The 19,929-nt window shown below is 35.2% G+C and overlaps 1 protein-coding gene across 5 annotated transcripts in view; it reads right to left on the bottom strand.

Moving 5' to 3' along the window:
* The window catches only part of Hdac9 (histone deacetylase 9), a 924,083-nt gene that overhangs the window by 379,564 nt on the left and 524,590 nt on the right, over positions 1 to 19,929 (bottom strand). For 2 of the 5 annotated variants that reach the window (XM_033757117.1, XM_033757124.1), the window contains exons 4-6: positions 18,784 to 18,925; positions 17,602 to 17,722; positions 15,426 to 15,547 (exon numbers count right to left, since the gene is read on the bottom strand). In XM_033757117.1, the coding sequence (XP_033613008.1) occupies positions 15,426 to 15,547; positions 17,602 to 17,722; positions 18,784 to 18,925 (385 nt within the window). Of the gene's footprint in view, positions 1 to 15,425; positions 15,548 to 17,595; positions 17,723 to 18,783; positions 18,935 to 19,929 lie in introns of all 5 variants that reach the window. The other 3 variants (XM_033757114.1, XM_033757119.1, XM_033757109.1) reach the window with 2 other exon arrangements.

Below are 19,929 nucleotides of genomic sequence, written 5' to 3'. Positions count from 1 at the left end.
GAGGGTTTGGAAGCGTTATTGTAAAAGCCTGCTCACCAAGAGAATACAAAACTTGTACTAAGGGGATAATTGAGCAGAGTCTCATGGAATCAGACTCTGAACAACTTGGAAGCAAACATTGTCTCCTGATCATCTCTGTGTTCTCCGTATGACCAAACTTCTGGCCCAGAGTAAGCGCTGAATACAAACATCTTCTTATGTACCTCCTCGCCTATCCCATTCAGAGTGGACTAAAAGGGGCAACTTTGGAACACTCTGAATTAGAAAACTGATAATGAAACCCTGGGGAAATTGATAAAACTGAAGGGCAGATTTTCCATCATCTTCATTTGCCTACAGCCTCCACTGTGTGAAGCAGTAGAGAGCGACTACATCCAGAGTTGGAGAAAGATGTCTCATTGATTAGCATCTGAATCTCTGAGTTGCTGCTCAGTCCTTAACTTTAATACCCTTCTAAGGTAAGCACAAACATAATTCCCTTCGAGTCACCCCACATTTTAATCTTTGCCTCTGTTTCATCTTCTGAATGGCTCAAACAAATCACTGTATTTGCAATAAGTAAGCATATTATTTCTTCAAGAAAGATAAACATTACCCCAGTAATAATCCAAAGAAAAGTCATTCTACATTAAGTATATGTATTGGTAATGAAAAATATAAAGGATGAGTTTTTAATTGCACTTTTTCTTACAACTATGTGATAAGTAAATGATACAATTTTTAAAATAGCTTCCATAGGAAATTTTAAGACATATGTATATTAGTTTTGTGTGCACAAACCTATCAACTTCCCTAAAGAATCTCTTAGATTTAGAAAATAGTACTTCTGTCTAAAAAATTACAAACTAATTTTACAACCTGGCACTAATTTTACATTTATAGTTTTTCAGAATTCTGTCATTCTCTACAAAGTAACAAATTAGTTCTCATATTTGTTTATGGCAAACATTTGGAAAATTCAACTTAAAAGGATATTTAACTTTTGGAATAGTTTATCTAAAACAATTTAAACATTTAAATGGGGAAAGAACGTATCAATTTGTGGTTTTAAATAATTTCCTTAGGATAGAGAATGTCTGTCACAGTTGGCCTTACAATGAATAGCCCAAAACTCATTTCTAAAATAACATGTACATTATTTAGTATTGGAGTGAAGTTAACTTGCAAATAGTACAACATAAATTGATACAACTTTCTACTTCTATCAGGATGGATGCAACATGGTATTTTAATTTTTGCCTTTTTTAATGATAGTAGACATCAGTTATTTCTGAACAAACCATAAAGGTTTAAGAGATCAAGTTCGGAAATAAAATTCCCTATCCTTAAACATAGCATTTATACATACTGTCCTGGTAAAAAGGATGACAACAGAGTAAAGTGATTAAACCTCTGTATGCTTGTTCTCTTGCATATAGAACTACTAAAAAGGAGATATATTTCTAGAGTTAGTGTGTGGATTCTTATAGTAGTATCTAACACATAGTGAACAATGATCTATCTACTCCTACCATGTTTACCTAATAAGGCAGTTAACATTAATTCTCTTCAAAATCATTACTTAACAAATATAACTTTGAAAATGTATTATTGCTACTAGTTTCAGTCTCAAAATTCATTGATTACTCCTTTATTCTTTACTGAATATCACATCAAAGTAGTCTGTCTCATTCCTATTTATTGATGTTTGACAACATGGAGAACCACAGTGCCTGAAGAGGTAAAACACTGTCATCATTTCATTAATCAGTATGTTCTTCTAGACATTACAGTCTTTACTTCTGAACATGATTTGTATCACAAAGGTCTCAGTACATCTCTCTGGCACGTTCAGCATTCATTTCATATATCTTAGATAATCTCCTACTGTAATGCATCATAAAATGAGCCATCTGATATAAATCTGTTATATTTTATCAGCATGTATTAAATATATATATATATATTATATGGGGTAATTCTATTGTGAATTTTGCTTTTTTTCAGTTATGTATGTATTTTGTACAGTAGTTGGTCTTAGCAAAAAAAAATTAAAACATATATATTATATAAAATATGGGGATCTTCACTGTCAAGTTCTCAAAAATAAAACATAAATCCTGCTACTAAGTAAACATTATTACTGAGGGGTGGTGCTTATTGGGAATAAGCTAGGCAGCAAGGGCAAGTTAAAGGAGCTGAACTGTAAAAGATTTCAATGTCACTGCTTTGGGCAGGAAATGTAGCGATCTGGGGAAGGTTCTTTAAGTTGAGGTGCTTACGACGGAAGGCTTTTGACAGTGGGCAGTGAAGGTCTGGGGAGTCCACTGAGCAAAGGCCCGGACACGTTTGAAATCCACAGATTTCCAACAGAGACTAAGCAGTATACACCGCCCTTCAGAAGGATGAAGGCTGGTCAGAACTTCACTCCGCCCAGTGTGTACGGGAACCACTGCAACTGCACCCAAACTTCTAAGTGGACAAGGAAGACACCCCCCTCTCTTCTGCTCCCAGTGTGATTCATTTCTGTTAGAAGAGTGACTGATTCAGCAGTGGCACCTGACCCAAGAGGCTGAGGTGAGAAAGTCCTGGATATTTATCAGAAATTGGGGGAAAGAATGCTTGTTTTTGCTGGGGTTTGTTTGTTTGTTTTGTTTCTACTGGGTATTGAACGCAAGACCTTTATATAGAGCTACATTAACATCCAGCCTGTTTAAAAAAAAAAATCTTTTGGAACACGGTCTTTTTAAATAGTCTCTCATCCTAGAGCTAAAACCAGAGAGATTTATGACAAAGTATGAGACTTATAGATAACCTCTATCAATGAAAGAATCTAAGACCAGCAGTTTCAATCACTATTTCAATGCATAAGTGTAACTTTCTCCCCAACCTGCCCTTTCATTCTAGTGTGCTCATGCTTAGATTATGCATACTCTAATTTCTTAAAAGCTTTATTTATTCTTGCCTAGAGGCTACCAAACTCCAAGTAGTCATACAAATGGAACAAATGACAAAAGTACTAGACTCCTTTTTCTGGTAGATGGACCTTGTAAACGGCTCATAACTGCTAAACTGTACAATATAACTTCTATGTTGGATTCTGAAGTCCCTGGACCTTCTCTTTATCCTTTTTGTGGCCAATATTCATAGCAATCCTGCTGAACTTTTAATTTCTTAATTCTTAACTGTTTCTTTGGCTTTGTCTCCTCCAAACTTAAAAGCTATACAGCTACCAAGATGACAGTACCAGGCACCTACTGAAGGCCTTTAGATAAACCCTCTGTAGAGTAACTCTGACTGCTGGTCACAGCTATGACCCTCTTCAGCTGGAAGTAGCCAGAGCTGTCTTTGCCCTTTGCCCCCTCACAGCAGTTAGGGGTACTTCTTCAGAGGGAGGGACATTGCAGATAGGTAAGTTAATTAGATATCTTGTAGGCAGTTAGACAGGGCCACCCTCAAGGGGCCAACACAGCAAGGAGCCAACATGGAGGACAATCAAGACACATTCACTGTGGACAGAATTGTAAAAGGAGAGAAATTACTATACCTTTGTGCTTCCCCTGGGCATAAATAGCAGTGATTGACATTCCAAATAGGTTTCAATCACCTGGGTGGGAGGCCAAGGTCTTAACCCAGCCTTTCCAGGAAATATTCCTGACTCCCACCCTTACTGAAAATCTTCCTATGCTTGCTATGTGACTTGCTCCCCCATTTGACCCCCATTTAATCACTATTACCTGGGTGACTGTACTTGTAATCTTATTGGTTGGTCATGTTTTTGCCCCATGACCACCTTGTAATTTTCCATTGGGTCTTACAGTTTTGCCCCACTTTGTACCTGCTTCACCACATGGCTTTGCTGTATAAAACATCTTTGAAAATTAGGGTGAGCGGGAAACCCACTTTCTGGTCCCCCTTCTGTCTCTCTTAGACAGAAGCTTTCTTTCCCTCAATAAATTTTTACTGCTCTTAAAAAAAAAAAGTCTTGTTAAATTCTCCAGGGCTGGGTCAAACATGGCATCCTCCTGCCTCAGCTTTCTAGATTGCTGGGATAAGGCAGGTGCCAACATGCTCGACACTTTTGCTGTTCTTATGAACTGAGTAGAAGAATAAGGTTGCTCTGGGTTATCGCTGTCACCATATGGACAGAGCCTTACTGTGTACAAAATCCATCAGCACCCCAGACTAGAGCTTCTACTTCAAATAATATTTGAACACATTAAACTAATAACATCATCTAAGCATCCGTGTGGGAGACCAGATGGGAAGACGGAGACCTAATTGGCTACCTCGGTGAGCACAGAGGAGAAAGAGGGTGAGCAAGCAAGCTGACACGCTGCAGGGAGAAGTAAAACACCTGAGATTCTGTTGTTTACCTGGACAAGTACTGTGGCGGGAGGGAGACAGATGAACCCTAGGGAACTCTAATTGCTCATGCCCATGTCTCAGTGAATAAAGCCAAGGTATGCCAGTTACTCGGGCTCTAGGTCGAAGGGAGACCGGAGGCCCTGGACCTCAGATTTTAACCTGATTCTATGTCTGTTTATTTTTTATTCTTGTCATCCCTCACTCAGATTTGAGTTCAGAAGCTGGTGTCTACACAATTGGACACTAAACAATTAAATAAGAACCTTCAAGTGTCCTCCTCCGACTTTGATACGAATCTTGAAAGACATAATTCTGCACACCCATCATTTCTAGCTCGGGTAATGCAGTTTACAGTGTTTCTCAGACTATATCCGGACTTGAAGGATGTGATGTGCCTGGTTAGTGGCCCGCCTACCCTGATACATACCTATGCTGTGCTATATGACAGCCACTAGCCACAAGTGGCTATTTAAATTTAGACTGACACAAAAGTCATCAAAAATTTGGCTTCTAAATCGTACTAACCACATTTGATGTGTTTGATATCAAGTGGCCACATGTAGCTGGTAGACACATATTATAGCTAAGTGGCACTGCGTTACCAATAGAGAATTTTTCCATTCCCATAAAAATGTCTACTAGGCAGTACTGGCCTATACTATTTTCAAGGAACTAGGCCAAAAAATTCTTGAGAATTTGTCTTCATTACTTCTTCATTACTTGCTTTAAAATACAAACAATTAAACTAGTTGTTTCAGGATAAGCCACAACCAAAACACTTTAGCGTCCTAACGTCTTCTCTTAGCTGTAGGTATCATATGGTTTAGATTTTTGCTTTCATTCAAAAAATGCTGATAAGCTGGAAATGTGCTATAGTTCCTCAAAAAGAAGGTGGTTCAAGTGCTAATAAGTTAACTTTAAGTCAGCCTACAAGAATCTGCTGAAAGGGTCTCACCGTATGAAGACAGTGACCTTCTTAACCTCAATACTCCTTCATATTCATATTATTCTCTTTCTGACTCAGCACTAGACCCAGAAAATAGCGTGCTTTGTCAAATATGGAATGAAGATTTTAGAACTAGTCCTTTCAAGGTCATTTTTACAAACATTAGAAAGAACAAGATAAAAAAAATAATATAAAGCTTGATATCTACTAATTCACATATGATCACTAGCTTTCACAGAAAAGATTACAATGGCATAAAAATACAATGAAGGTGAGAATGACAAAGAATTTATGAAAAATGACTTGAATTTCTCTTATATGTAAACAGATGGAAAAAAAGGGAAATCAGCATGAAAATGATAAACTAAAAAGCAAAAAGTTCTGCAAATGAGGAAGGGGGTGGACACAAAGAAGATAAGGACATTTGATGAAAAAACCTTGCATGTCTTGATAAGCTATTATTAATACTGTTAATATACTAGGAAGGCACTTATAAAAACAGATTGTACTTCCACAATACCCTCTTTTAACCCATAAAGATCATTTGCATTTCAAAGTAACTACTAACTAGTGGATGAAACTTTAAAGAAAATATAATTGCAAATATTTCATCATTTATTTTGATTTCTTTTAATTCATTTCAATAGTTATGCCTAGAAATATATATTTATGTGGAATATTTCTCCAGGGCTTTAAATTCTACAATTGCGGACATTACAAATCAGGAGTCACTTTTCAATCATTCTCAGGATTATACAACAGAGGGTCAAATGCTTTTAAAGTCTTATTATTTTTTGCAAATTTCTCATTCCAATTTTAACTAAAATGTCCCCTATGTGTCTAATTGAGAATTTTATAGACAGTGAAAAATGTTATTACAATTTGTTATAGTTAACAATTATGATAAATTTTAGATAGTTACTCAAAAGCACAGTCATGTATTTATTACCTATACATTCTCCATAATTATTTGATCATAGTCTTCATGAAACAAAATGATACATTTTCTTCTTATATTCCATCTTATGAATTATCTGCTCAATGTTCATCTAACTGAGAACTCTAAACATTAAATTATAAACTGTTATGCTCAGAGTCATGTTGTAACAGGATTCAAACCCAACATGAAGTCTCCTTTTGCTATTCCAATTCCTTTGCAATAACATTATGTGGCTACTATTGATGATTACTATTACCAATGTCACACCGTTATTATTCATAACTCACACTGGCAGTATGTATCCTGAGACTGCTATACACCAGGCACTGTGTGGTGAACTTTCTTGCGGTATCTTTAGTGCTTATAGTCATCCTGCAAGGCAAATGTTTTCCACATTTGACACATGATAAAAATTGAGACTTGTAATGTGAGAGCAGCAAGAATTTAAGCTATTTCTATCTAATGCCAAACCAAGAGGCTATTTTCTATGATTTGTCTTCTTAGGCCACATTAACTTTTTCACACTAGTTCCCCTACAAGCAAATAAATTGAGACGTGTCTTCAAAGTTCTTACAAGTCTAATTAAATCACACTGTGTACAATTGATCCTTGCACTCAGCTGTAATTACTTGTCATACCAAGTTCATATACAATCAGTGAGACGATCTTCTCATTTTTTCAAATATGTGGCTTAAATCACTTTGTTCACTGATTCTAACCTAACCACACTTAATTTCTGAATTTAAAATTCTAAGAATATTAAGCTCTATCATGATTTTTATGCTTTTAAAATGAAAAATTACATATTATAAATCTGTATTTTTCCTCTATCAGAAGAAATCTTATATTCTCAAACATTTAGTGCTTGGGTAAATCCTTGATAATCAATTATAATATGCACGATTACCTTGTATACCACCTTAAAAATAAATATGCATTAGGCTCATTTAGATTTCAGATGTGATTATTTTAGAAATTATATTGAACTCAGGTCCTTGCACTTGCAAGGCAGGCCACCGAACCGCTGAGCTAAATCCCGGGCAGAAATGATCATTTAAAAAACTGTGATAGTTACTTTTTTCTCATCGCAGAGACAAAATACCTAAAGTTGGAGGGGAAGGGGTTTATTTCGCTTATGGTTTTTAGACGTTTCAGTCCATAGTCGGATGGCGCCAAGGCAGGGATAACAAAAAGGTATCACAGAGGAGAAACAACACGGCGCGCATGAGGCAGCAAACATTATAAGAGAGAGGTTTAACAGCATCTTTCTGCCCCTTTTATCTTGTTCAGGCTACTGGGACTAGGGAGATGCCGAGTTAATCACTCACAAGGAGTGGTTCTGTAATCACACGACCTTAACCCGAGCATCACACATTCCAGACTCAACTACCTTGGAAAGAGAAAGTCCCGCCTCATCCACAGAAGGCTTGGGGGGGGGGCATCTGAACACAAACCATAACAGAAACCATATATGGTATTTTAAGCTGCTAGCTTTTCATAATCTAAATGTTTAAATTCATCAAAAGCCTTCCTTTAAAAAGTAAATGATTCAAAAATTCAACCTAAGTGCCTAGTGCCTACTACGCTTGGATTCTACCACTCAGCTACACTCCACGCAAAATATAGAGTTAATATAAAAAGTCAGGCCGGGAGTGGTGGTGCACACCTATAATCCCAGCACTCAGAGGCTGAGGCAGGAGGATCGCAGCAAGTTTGAGACCAGCCTGGGCTACACAGTGAGTTGCAGAGCAGTCTGAACTACATAGTGAGAACCTGTCTCAAAACAAATAAACAACAACAACAACAAAATTATATATATATACATATATATATATATGTATATATATATAGTCAACTGCCTTCTGGTAGATCAGTAACAAACCACTGGCACTTTAAATGCAAGATACAATGACATTTATATTATTCATACATTCATATTATGTATATTTCTATGACTATATCACAAAAATGAAAAAGTTAAGTATAAATCTAGTAAATTATACATAGGATCTATATGAGGAAAACTACAAAACTTTGAGGAATCTAAAGCTCTAAAGTGAAAGAGATATATCTGTGCTCATGGATAGAGTTTTATCCTGCCCAGATGAAAATTCTCCCCAAATTGATAGATTCAACACAATTCCAATCAAATTCTAAGTCGGTTATGTGGTGGATATCAACAAAACAAGTCCTAATGTTTATACAGAGAAGCAAAAGACGGATTAGCCAATATAATACTGAAGAAGAACTGGGAGAGGGACCCTACTCAACTTTAAAATCACTGTAAAACTGTAGTAATTAAGACAGTGTGACAAAGTTTAAAAAAAAAAAAAAAAGACAAACGAATAGGCCAGAAAAGAGTCCAAACTTCTCTTTGACAATGGAGCTAAAGCAACTGTTTGGAAAATAGATGATAATGTTTTTGACAAATGTTGTTGGCAAAATTGAGTGTTCACATGAAAAATAATGAATCAAAACAAAGACCTTACACATCTCTATAATTAAATTAAAATGACGGGGATCCAACTAAGGATCAGTGGCACCACTGAGCTAAATCCCTGTTTAACCTTGGCTTTTGACAATGAGTTTTGGACATAATGCTTAAAAACATAATCTACAGCCGGGCATGGTGGTGCATGCCTGTAATCCCAGTACTCGGGAGGCTGAGGCAGGAGGATTGCTGTGAATTCAAGACCAGCCTGGGCTACATAGTGAGTTCCAGGTCAGTCTCAACTACACAGTGAGACCCTGTCTCAAAAAACCAAAAAACCAAAAAAAAAAAAAAAAAATCTACGAAAGAAAATATCGGTAAGTTTAACTTTATTAAAATTACAATCTTCTGCACCATGAAATGACACTGGTAAGAGTAGACAAATCACAGACTGGGGGAAAATATTTGTAAAATACTGAAGCTGACAAGGTTGGTAGTTTCTTACAAAATTAAACATAGTCATATCATAAGATCCAGTTAACATGGTCCTCAGTATTTATCCAAATGAAATGAAAATATGTATACAAAAAAATCCTGCACACAAATATTCATAACAGCCTTATTAATAATCATAGAAACTAAAATACCTTTCAGTAGGTAAGTGCATGTACAAACTGTTCATTCATATAATAAATGGCCTTCAATGATAATAGTAAATATGTTTCAAGCCATAAAAAGACATGTAGGATTTGTGTGTGGGGGTGTGTACGGTATTGGGGACTGAACCCAAGTGCACATCTCCAGCCCCTTTCTCATTCTTTATTTTGAGAAAGTGTCTCCCCAAATCATTAAATTGCCCAGTCTGGACTCAAACTTGTGATTCTCCTGCCTCAGCCTCCCTCAGTGCTGGGTTTACAGGCATGTGCCACCACACTTAGCAAGACCTGGAGGAATCTTAAATGCGCATTTTTCAAAAAAAAGGAGTAACTCTGAAAAAGCCACATACTGTATGATTCTAACTATGTGACATTCTGTAGGGCACAAAACTATAGAGATGGTAAAAAAAAATCACTGGTTATAAAATGGAAAGGGGTAAGGAAGAACAGGTGAAGAACAGGGAATGTTTAAGGTGATGAAACTATTCTGTATTATAATGGTGCATACATGAAATGACATCATGTCTTGTTAAAACCACTGAAGATTTCAACACAATGTAACTTAGGGACTATATTAGTAATAACATGTTCATAATGGTTCATACCAAAATGTATTGATAATGTGGGAGAGTATCATCTGAGAACTCTGTTCAATCTTTCTGTAAATCTAAAACTGGTGTAAAAAGTAAAGGTGATTAATTTAACAAGGAGTCAGGCAGAAATTAATACTCAGTTTGGTCCTGGTAAGCACAGAACATCAATTAGAGTTCCTCATATGGTAAAGAAATGAAACAAGCCTTCTGTTACTTTTGGACAACATGCTGGGCTCTGAAATGCCAGAAAATGTGCAAAATTAAAAATTTTTATTTCCATTGTGATGTTAGCTTTACAAGTCATATTACTGTACTTGAAAAGAAAACATTTAGCACTTTGTCCTCAGTTTACCTTTTTTATTAAGAAAAACATAAATATAAGACTTTAAAATGGTCTTTCACAACAAAATGAGATTTCGTTTTAACCTAATGAAAACAAATCAAACATCTCCTTACAAACTCAACATAAAGTCAAGATAAAGCACTCCCTAAATCTTAGGCATAATTCTAAGGGCTGTGCACATACAAGGTACTGCATGAATCATCTACCAACATGCGAAGGGATCACAGCCTAGAGAAGTTATATCACCCAAAATTGGCAAAATCCAGATTTCAGGCTAGAAGGTGTGGATTCAAAGCCTGCATCATAGAATCACACTGTTTTCAATACCTGGAAAACTAGTTTAAAGCACTCAAGATTGACCACAACAACAAAGCTAAGAGTACTAAAATACACAAAAACATTCCTGTGTTTGTCAATGTGGGATATGATTTTTAGTAAATGTTTGATAAGTATAAGTGCTATCGTGGTACTATTTGGATAGAGGAGAAAGATTAAAATCGATTTGAAGGCATTTTAAAAACTCTCCTTGTATTCATTTTGGATTACAGTAACTTGAATGGGTCACCACGGTACCACAAGTGCTGACTGCTATACTGAAGGGAGATTTACGAAGCTATATATCTCATCTCTGCCTCCTTTCCAGTTTACTCAGTGGAAAATGCCATTGGCCTTCCAAAACCTTAACTTATGTTTGGACCCCTTCCATCTTTGAGTCTTATTCGTGTGCTGCTGACCATTAAAATGAATATTTCAGTAGGGCTGGAACAGTCTTATTAGCCCAAGCCAAGCTTTATATGGCTCTTGCACTTTAAGAGGTTAATCTACCCCGGCCAACTCGTTTTGTTCAGAAGTATTAAATGGAAAAACTGTAAGATTCAAAGAAAGGCAAAGTTCACTGGGTAAGACCTCAATAACATAATGGTGTATAAAACCTCGAGATATTTTTACCATAATATTTTATGAAACATTCATGTACTCACTGGAACAGAAACCAAATTAAATGGTCCTGAAGGTCATTTCTAAGTCACGACACATGCGGTATCTCTGTGAGAAATACGTACCATTTCAAAAGCATATGGTCCCAGAAACTTCCTTTCCCTATTTTATAATTCAGAATCAGTCTAGCAGTGTATTATGTAAGGAGAGAAAAAGGTACCTCCTAAAGCCATAACATTGCTTGGCTGAGCATCAAGTTCATTAAACTATTCCAAATTTCCTATCAATGCATCCTTCTGTTATAGAGCAAAAAGAATCACAGAACATAATTCTAGATGGAAGAATCACTTTAAGTGTGGGCAGAAAATATAAAAATTAAAACAATTATGTTATTCTCAATTTCAAAAACAATTATGTGAAGCCTTTGATTCTTATGAAAGAAGAAACAGACACCTTATCCCTACTATGTAATGAACTAGGCATGGACATGATTAGAGTGAACTATCAGTATTATTCTGATGTTTCTCAGAGGTCCAGGTTTTTAGGTTGATGATGATTCTCCTAAGGGGAAGGAAGTAAAGGTCCACTTTGCATGACAAAGGTCAGATTTCTGCAGGCAAATGAGACTTCTGTAGCTGTTCCTGAGTTGTCACTCTTGGGGGGGGGTGCCTAAAGGTCAGGAGAGGTTCCAAATTGTGCTTACTGCTTAAGGGACACCCCAGGGCTACTGTAATCAACTTAAGGTCATTAGGAATTTCTCACTCAGGTTCCAGTTTCATCCCCTTAAATCGTGCTAATACGTATCAGTAATTCAGGACTGATGTTGACTTAAAGAAAATTAAAAGCAGCATTAACAAAAGATAGAACCCACTCATTTAACAGTATTTTTAAGTCTAAACTTGACTGCAGTCAAATTCAAGTAGACACAGAGGTTGATAATTTGGCACCAATAATAAAGCATAACTTTACAATAGCTGTCCTGGTATTTTTGCTATATGATGTATGATACTACTCTGGATTAATTTGAACATGATGTGGTTTTATACAAAAATTCTATTAGCCAGTTTCTCCAATCACCACCTACATTTTATTATGGTAAAATTTTATCATTTACTTTTTGTGTAATGACTTTTGAGTCACTGAAATACAACAAATGCTAAAGTAAAATATATTATTTGAAAATATTTGAATGCTCTTCTATGCAAATATATGTTTACATTATCTCACAATAGAATTGGCATTGTACCAAATGGATTTTATTTCTAAGAGTTGGAAGAGTTCTGCCTATTTGTAATTAGTGAAAGTTATCTCAAAGTATTTTACATAGCAGGTAGAAAACATCTGGATTTAATTATATCATACTTTCTCAGACAATGGGAATTGAGTTAGGAATATTTTGAAACCCCTATAGAGATATTAAAGTATTAGTGGCTGTTTAAGAACTTTATTGTTACAATGCTTAAAAATGTTTCATTTTACAGATCAACAGCCTGACACTTCATAAATATCAGATTTTTCAATATAAAAGGAAGAAACTTGAAATACTAGGCAAATATAGAAAATATAAAACTGGAAAAGGCCAGGAATTTTCACTATTATAATATATTACATAAGCATGTATAGAAAATGTCTTGCATATTTGCAGAGATTTGAATAAGGGTGTATAGCATATATCCTGGGCAGGATTCCTCTTAGCATTTTATTGTAGATTGATAATTTCAGCGAGAATAAATTAACAGCTTGTTATTCGTTCTTCACAGAGCAAAAAAACCTAAGCTGTTCTCATGGAAACCGTGGGACACAAAGTATGAGTTTTTAGTATTTATCCCTAAGTTTTAAAAAAGATCAGATTTTCTTTCTGGATGCTTACTGGTCCCAAATGTCACTTCTCAAATGGAGTATCAGCTCTGCAGTGAGTTTTCAACCTCCCAGTGTTAAGAATATATTCAAGGCTGTGTGCTCAGCAGGAGAGAAGTCTTTCTCTGTAAATGCAACTATATCACTCATCAGTGACCTCCTGCCATAAGAGGATTCTGTATTTTCTTTCCTTTTAGGAACTACTTGGGCCCTGGAATGCCTTCCACTGCCCTGAGACCCGGGGCAGTATTCACATAACCCTTCTCAATAGCTCTTACACATGCCAGTGGTGTAACGAAACGTAGATCAAAGTCCCCACATTCTAAATCTCATGCCCGTTATGGATCAATTTTCAAAAACTATATTCATGTTTTAGAAATAGATGGAGGCTCACTCTTGGCTTTCTCCCTTTTATCCCAGAGAAGTTTATTTATAAGAAAGGCAATATGATTTGTATATAATAATGTGAAATTCTGATGCAATGCATAAAACTCAGTCATTCTTGCTTTTGTATAAGCTTCTACTGAAATATTTAACTACACATATCATCGTAGAAATACAAAAATCTTTAGGCTATAAAATCAAAGCCTGCTTTGTGATACCTAATCATCTTTTCCTAGTACCTGGTACAATATGAGGTAGACAGTGGATCATAAATTCTAATTCATGGTTGATTTTATTTTTAAGTTTTCATTAGGCTACAGTTAAATTATATGACAGAAAATAGCTTCAGTGTGTTTTTATAATCTATATCCATTTTAATTACTCAGAATTGCTTGGAAAAATGGAGATAATTTGAAATTATTATCACTCATTAGATTTTATATACAAATTGCAGACATCTATACGTCTTCAAGTAGACCTGAGTAAAATTGAATAAAGTACATTATCTTGTAAGAATACCTTTTCAGATAAGGTGTGGGTATAAAAAATTTTAAATTGACAATTATCTCTAAAGAACTCTATTTGGCAAACACTGTAAGACTTAGACTACTCTATACTACTTGTGATTATAATATATGTACTTAATATATACTTACATATATATTTATTTATATATGTATTTATTAAAGTGGTAAAAGCATGTAATACATTAAATGCACAAATATCAGAATACTCAAAAAGAAGATGGGGGGAGGGACATTCCCTAGAGTTATTGAACTATTTACTAAATTCTAAACAAAGCTTTACTGCGCTGCTTTCCATAAACAAATTGTAACACAACAATGAAGTATAATCAAAATATGCAGTGAATGTTTAAAACTTAAAAACAAGTCATTATCGTAAAGACATTTTGAATTAATCCCTCTCAAAATATATCCTTTTGCTTCAATGTACTTATTCCACTGTTCTTATCACCTTCCGAAGGTGGAAGTTCTTTTTCTTCACTGTCTTTATGAAATGTGATAAAAAAATGGTAAATGTTCCTGCTATGGTAAATGTTACCTAATGGAAACCTCAGCTCATAAAATCATCAGGTGTCTGCATCCACCTAATTCTACTGATTGAGAATCAAGTGACTTCTGGCTCTTCCCAGAAGTCTAAACGAGCATCAAATAAAAACATTTTGAATTTATTCAGGACACTGAGGCAGCCAGGGTAGCACAACTGAAGATAATCATGAAAGTACGTCCAGAACTGCTTCAGAAATCGGCAAGAGTAACAGCATGTGAAGTAAGGAGGAGTATTTTTGAAGAGGATCAATGGCAATGTGATTTTTACTGTTTATTTTTAAAGTAGAAGTTTACTGTATATGTGATCACACCTTATACACAGAATCATTAGGTCCCTATCTTCATTCTGAGTTCTAAAATCCAAGAGGGCTTAGGCAAGTCACTTACTCAGGAGATAGTCTCCACCTTCCCTGTTTTTACTATAGAACCAAATAAAATTTAACATTTAAAAAATATATTTCAGGCAAGAAAAAGTTCATTATCTGCACTTTTGTAATCAGTGGTTGAGACCAAGGAGCAACAGCTACTGGAGGAAACTAGAGGTCTTTACTAATGAAAAAAACAGTTACATTTTCTGAGAATCAAGTTTATATTTTCCTTTATTCTACCCTTTATTGCTCATAGAAAATAATTTGTCTAAAAGTCAAATGCAGTAAATTTTTTAAAAGTCACTTTGGTTATAAAACGGATCAAGTGATTAAGAAATGAGCAGGAAGTGTGTCTCTGTGTGTGTGTGTGTGTGTGTGTGTGTGTGTGTGTGTGCACGCATGCAGTGGATGTGCTTGTTTATGCTGGGGTGGGGGCAGGGTGGGTATGGGATCTGCAACTTAAAACCCCTGATTTTCCTTTTGAGGAGGAAGAATGGAACTATGGGTAGGAACATTATGGAAGAGCAAGTCGGGTTCTTATCAAACAAGCTTACCAGTTTTTCGAAGAGGGAAATCATCCTTGGCATCCTGGGTTCCTGGTAATGTATATTTGTATGATGGAGAAGTTCCACTAAGGGGTGGAGAGCTTTGATCCAATGACGTGTGGTGGGCAGCCCTACAAAAGCAAAGAAGGTTCCTCATTGATGCCACAGTTTTACTGCATGTTGGTCAGCTATAATCAGTTGCACATGCTGTGCACGCGCCTCAGCTGTGTTTATGTTCTTTCTTCTTAGTGTATACAAACCACAGCCTCATGTAACTAAGTTCACAGACTTCATTTTTAAACCTTTCTAGACAGCACATTCAAATACGTGAAAATAGCTTGTTTACTGAAAGGACACCAAAAGTCTCAAGTGTCTTGATTTCTATAGCAGTTCCCAAGATGTGGAATAGAGGTCAAACTCTTCTTCAATATGAAACTAATTATTGTTTTTTCTCTTTTCTGGGTGACTCTACTGAAAAAGATACAACTCTGCTACTGGACTGAACACAGACTATCCAGTAATATGAACATGTACAAATATTAAAAATAGTGAAAACAATGAACAATGCATAGTATCACCAACACAATGATTTTCCTACTACTATTATTTGTTTGAGTACTTCTCAAGAATAAACGTGTTTAACAGTATCTTATCTACTTATGAATAGCAAAAATAAAAGTAAATTCCGATTCTTTTAGTTAATAATTTATGATTACCTGAAATTCGATTCCATATAAATAAGAAAGTTTTGATAAAGAACATGCGTAAGTCATGGCCAATATACTCAAGAGAACAGCTAAAGAATTTTTAGCTGATAAATTATTTACATTTAGTTGTTTTTCATTACAAAATTATACTATCTTTTAAAAATAGGCTTTGATATTAAAGGAATTATTAATTAGTTATAAATTATGAATGCAATTTTAAGTAACACAACTCTCTTAAGGTATTTTGTAAGATTGATTAAGCATCTGAAAGTCTTCAGAAGTTGGCTTCTCAAGTTAAAAAGCATGCATGAAAGAAATTAAATTGTTAAAAATATATCAAACATTCTGGAATCTGTCTGATGCCTTTTTGTTAAGGCAGAAAATCACAGATATTTGTAAAATAGACATAAGTACAGTGACTATTAAAAAAAAAACTCCTGGGATGCTTCCAGTTTCCATATAATAAAGTATTTGTTCCCTTTCTGAATGATATGAAGGATTAAAAACTACATTCACGGAAAAATCCGCTAGTCTTTCAGAGATCACATTCATGAGAGAAATGGAACCATTATTTATTAACCTACTATCCAAATATGATTTGCCTATCAGTTCCTTGCTCTGGCTTTTCAAAATATGAAATCCTTCATATTTTATTGAAAGAGGAGTTATATACCACATGACATCTCTTTACTGGACTGGGTAAGTCAGGATCCCATAAACATAGTAATATCACAGTGTATCATGTTGTCAGCCCATGTGTTAGAAGCGAAACTACTATTTTACTGGGTGGAAGAAACGAAGTATAGTGTGTAGGAGTAAACTAGTCCCCAAAGACTTAGGTTTGTTTATTTTAGCTACTCCCTCTCTCTTCCATTTCTTTCCCTATCTTAAATTTCTTTCCTCCTTCTTTTAATTTTTTTAATTGAGTCAAAATCATTTGAGCTTTTAAAAATAGCTCTAACTTTCATTTTATATCAAGCCAAGTAAAATAAAATGAAATCACAATCTGCCAAACATTTAAAAATTATGTATAGATATCATATGTACCATCTGAGAAAAGAAAAAATGCAAAATACAAATTAATTTCTATGCTCTAACTCATTTGTGAGTTACTTATTCAACAATGAACATATACACTTCCTTGTTCTCAAGATGTTAACATGCTGGGCTAGGGGCATAGCTCAGTAAGAGGTCCTGGGTTCAATCCCTAGTCAAACTAAAAAAAAAGATGATCAATATTGATTAATCACTGAGCTCTTTACACCATGCACAACATTATTATATAGCGCCTTCCAACAACCTTGCTATTCTCTTTAAATGGAGAAGGAAATTGATCTTTGGAGAATTCAAGGAACTTGCCCACAGCCACACAGCTGAGAAATGGCATTCTCAGGATCTACACTCAAGCTGGCTAAATATAGAACTTGTGCTCTTTAACCTTGAGAATAAAAACAGCCAGACACCGAACATACGTGTACCAGAGCTTGGGATGGCGGCTCACGGAATGATTTTTTCCATTAGATGGAGTGTCTTTCGTTGCTGATTTACTCAAAAGGAATTCTTGAAGCTTCTGCTTTACTTCAGTACTTGCCACTGCCCCTGAAACACACACACACACATACACAGAGAGAGAGAGAGAGGGAGAGGGAGAGAGGGAGAGAGGGAGAGAGAGAGAGAGAGAGAGAGAGAAACAGATGTTGATTGTGAGTTGTGTGCTCTCATGCCTCTAGACTATGTAACAGTGATTAAGAAGTAACATCACTGGTCACAGAACATGTAGTTTTCCTATTAAAAAAAGAAAGAGTCTAAATAGACTTTAGAAAATGGCATTGTGATGCTTTGTAACTATTAATTTAAATTGCCAATTTTCAAAAGACCTGCAATGAGTTCTTCAATTGCATTTGCAGAAAAGGATTCCCAGATTTTTAATTTCATTTCAAGATTTTAAAGTACTGCTGAGGAACAAAATACTGTATATTTTTTAAAAATCAGGAATCTTGGGGGACTAAATTAAATCTCTTAAATATAGTTTTTAAAAGTCTTTTCTAAGTTTCTAGATTAAAAATGTAACATTTAAAATAAACCCTTTAAACATTAAACAAATAAATACTGCTGACAAGTTCAGTTCAAGTCATCAAATTTTAAACTGCTGCAACCTGAGTTTGAACTGGCCTAAAACAGTGGAATTATTTGGATCTGTCTCCCTCTTGTGGATGGTTCTTTTACAAGTGCTCTGTCTTCAATCTTCTAACGCCTGAGGATGCAGGAACAAAATGGAATCAAGGCAATGACTTACAGAGTAGCTATTACTTGGGCAGGGGGAAAGAAAGCATATTTAAGAGATTTGGGCATAACTTTATCATTAAAAAAGATAGTTTACAATAGGTTGCTTTGCATGACATCATTTTTTTAGGCCCCAATGAACAAAAATTCACATCTTTGTCAATACTACGTTTATACCTTTGGTTGCTTGCAGATTGAGTAAAGAGAGTGGATATGCAAATGTAAGATAATTACATTTGAGTCTATAATTTATTCTTTTAATTAAACACAGACACTTTTTTACAACTTTAATTCCACTCATTCTCAAGCTTCTTTCTGAATGATGATCAGCTAAAGATGAGAGAAGAGAGTCCATCTTTTACCCTGGTGCCTCTTACTTTCTCGTCCTCTATCTTTGCCTCTGAGAGGAGGAAGCTGCTGTTCTCTGCGATGCCTCTCTACTTCCTGTTCTTGCCTCTGCTGCTCCAGTTTCTGCTCCTTTTCTAGGAGTTCTTGTTGCTGTTTTATGGCTAGAAGTTCCTGTTGCAACTTGCGAGAAGAGAAAGACATGAGAGTGTGCAATTTCTTTAAGCTTCATAGTTATCACTGACAGACCCAAATTGAAATGTTAGGAGCTTTTGGAACTTGTTCATATTTAGTTTATGTTTTGACCCACTTTTCAAAACCTATTGAAACCTGAAGACAAGAAATTCATGTCAAGATGGATGCAGTATCATCAACAAGCTAGTTTATAGGAAACTATGTTTCTTGTGCCTTACTAGCAAAAATAATTAATAAACCCATTTAGATCTTATAGTTTCTACCAATTAAACTTTTAGTTCTCTTAGCAACTTTCCTTGGTACATACAAAATATATGAACAGGCAAATAAAGGCACTGCCCAGAAGTCTATTCTATAAAGTCTCTCACATTACAAATAAACAACTGAGATTCTCCATTCTTACCCTGAGAAATGGTGTGAAAATTATCAAGGTAAATTATCAAGGTGAGATATGAGTGAATTTGGGGTAAGTCTACCTGAAGTAGAATGAAAGCCAAAAATGTCAAAATCTTACAAAGTTTTCAACAGTCTTAGGCAAGTTACACATCTGTAATAGGTTCTTCTTTTAAAATAGCATAAGTCCTTAATCTTTTAATCTAATAAATGAAAACCTTAAGAGGCAATGCTCAAAATTAAATCATTTACATAAAACTACACTCTACTGCACAATTGTTTAGTGTTCTATGTAGCCTCTGAAATTACTAGATACCAGATCTGGACAAGTCACTGAATTACTCAGAGCATTGATTCCTCATAGGTATGAAAAAGAATGATCTCCCTCACACAACATATTTCTAATGCACATAAAATTCAGTTTTTATGTTTGAACTATACTTATTTCTTATTATTATTTATAACAGTCATACTAATAAAAACATACTTTGCTCCTTTATATTAGATAGGTAGGTACCTGATATTCTGAATTTTATACCAAATAATAACAGAAACAAAAATACAAAGCTATAAGGAATGGCATTAGGGTC

This window comes from Fukomys damarensis, unplaced genomic scaffold (genome assembly GCF_012274545.1).
Source record: "Fukomys damarensis isolate Sample0158 unplaced genomic scaffold, DMR_v1.0_HiC HiC_scaffold_4, whole genome shotgun sequence".
Lineage (NCBI taxonomy): Eukaryota > Metazoa > Chordata > Mammalia > Rodentia > Bathyergidae > Fukomys > Fukomys damarensis.
This window is presented reverse-complemented; position numbering and strand designations above follow the sequence as displayed.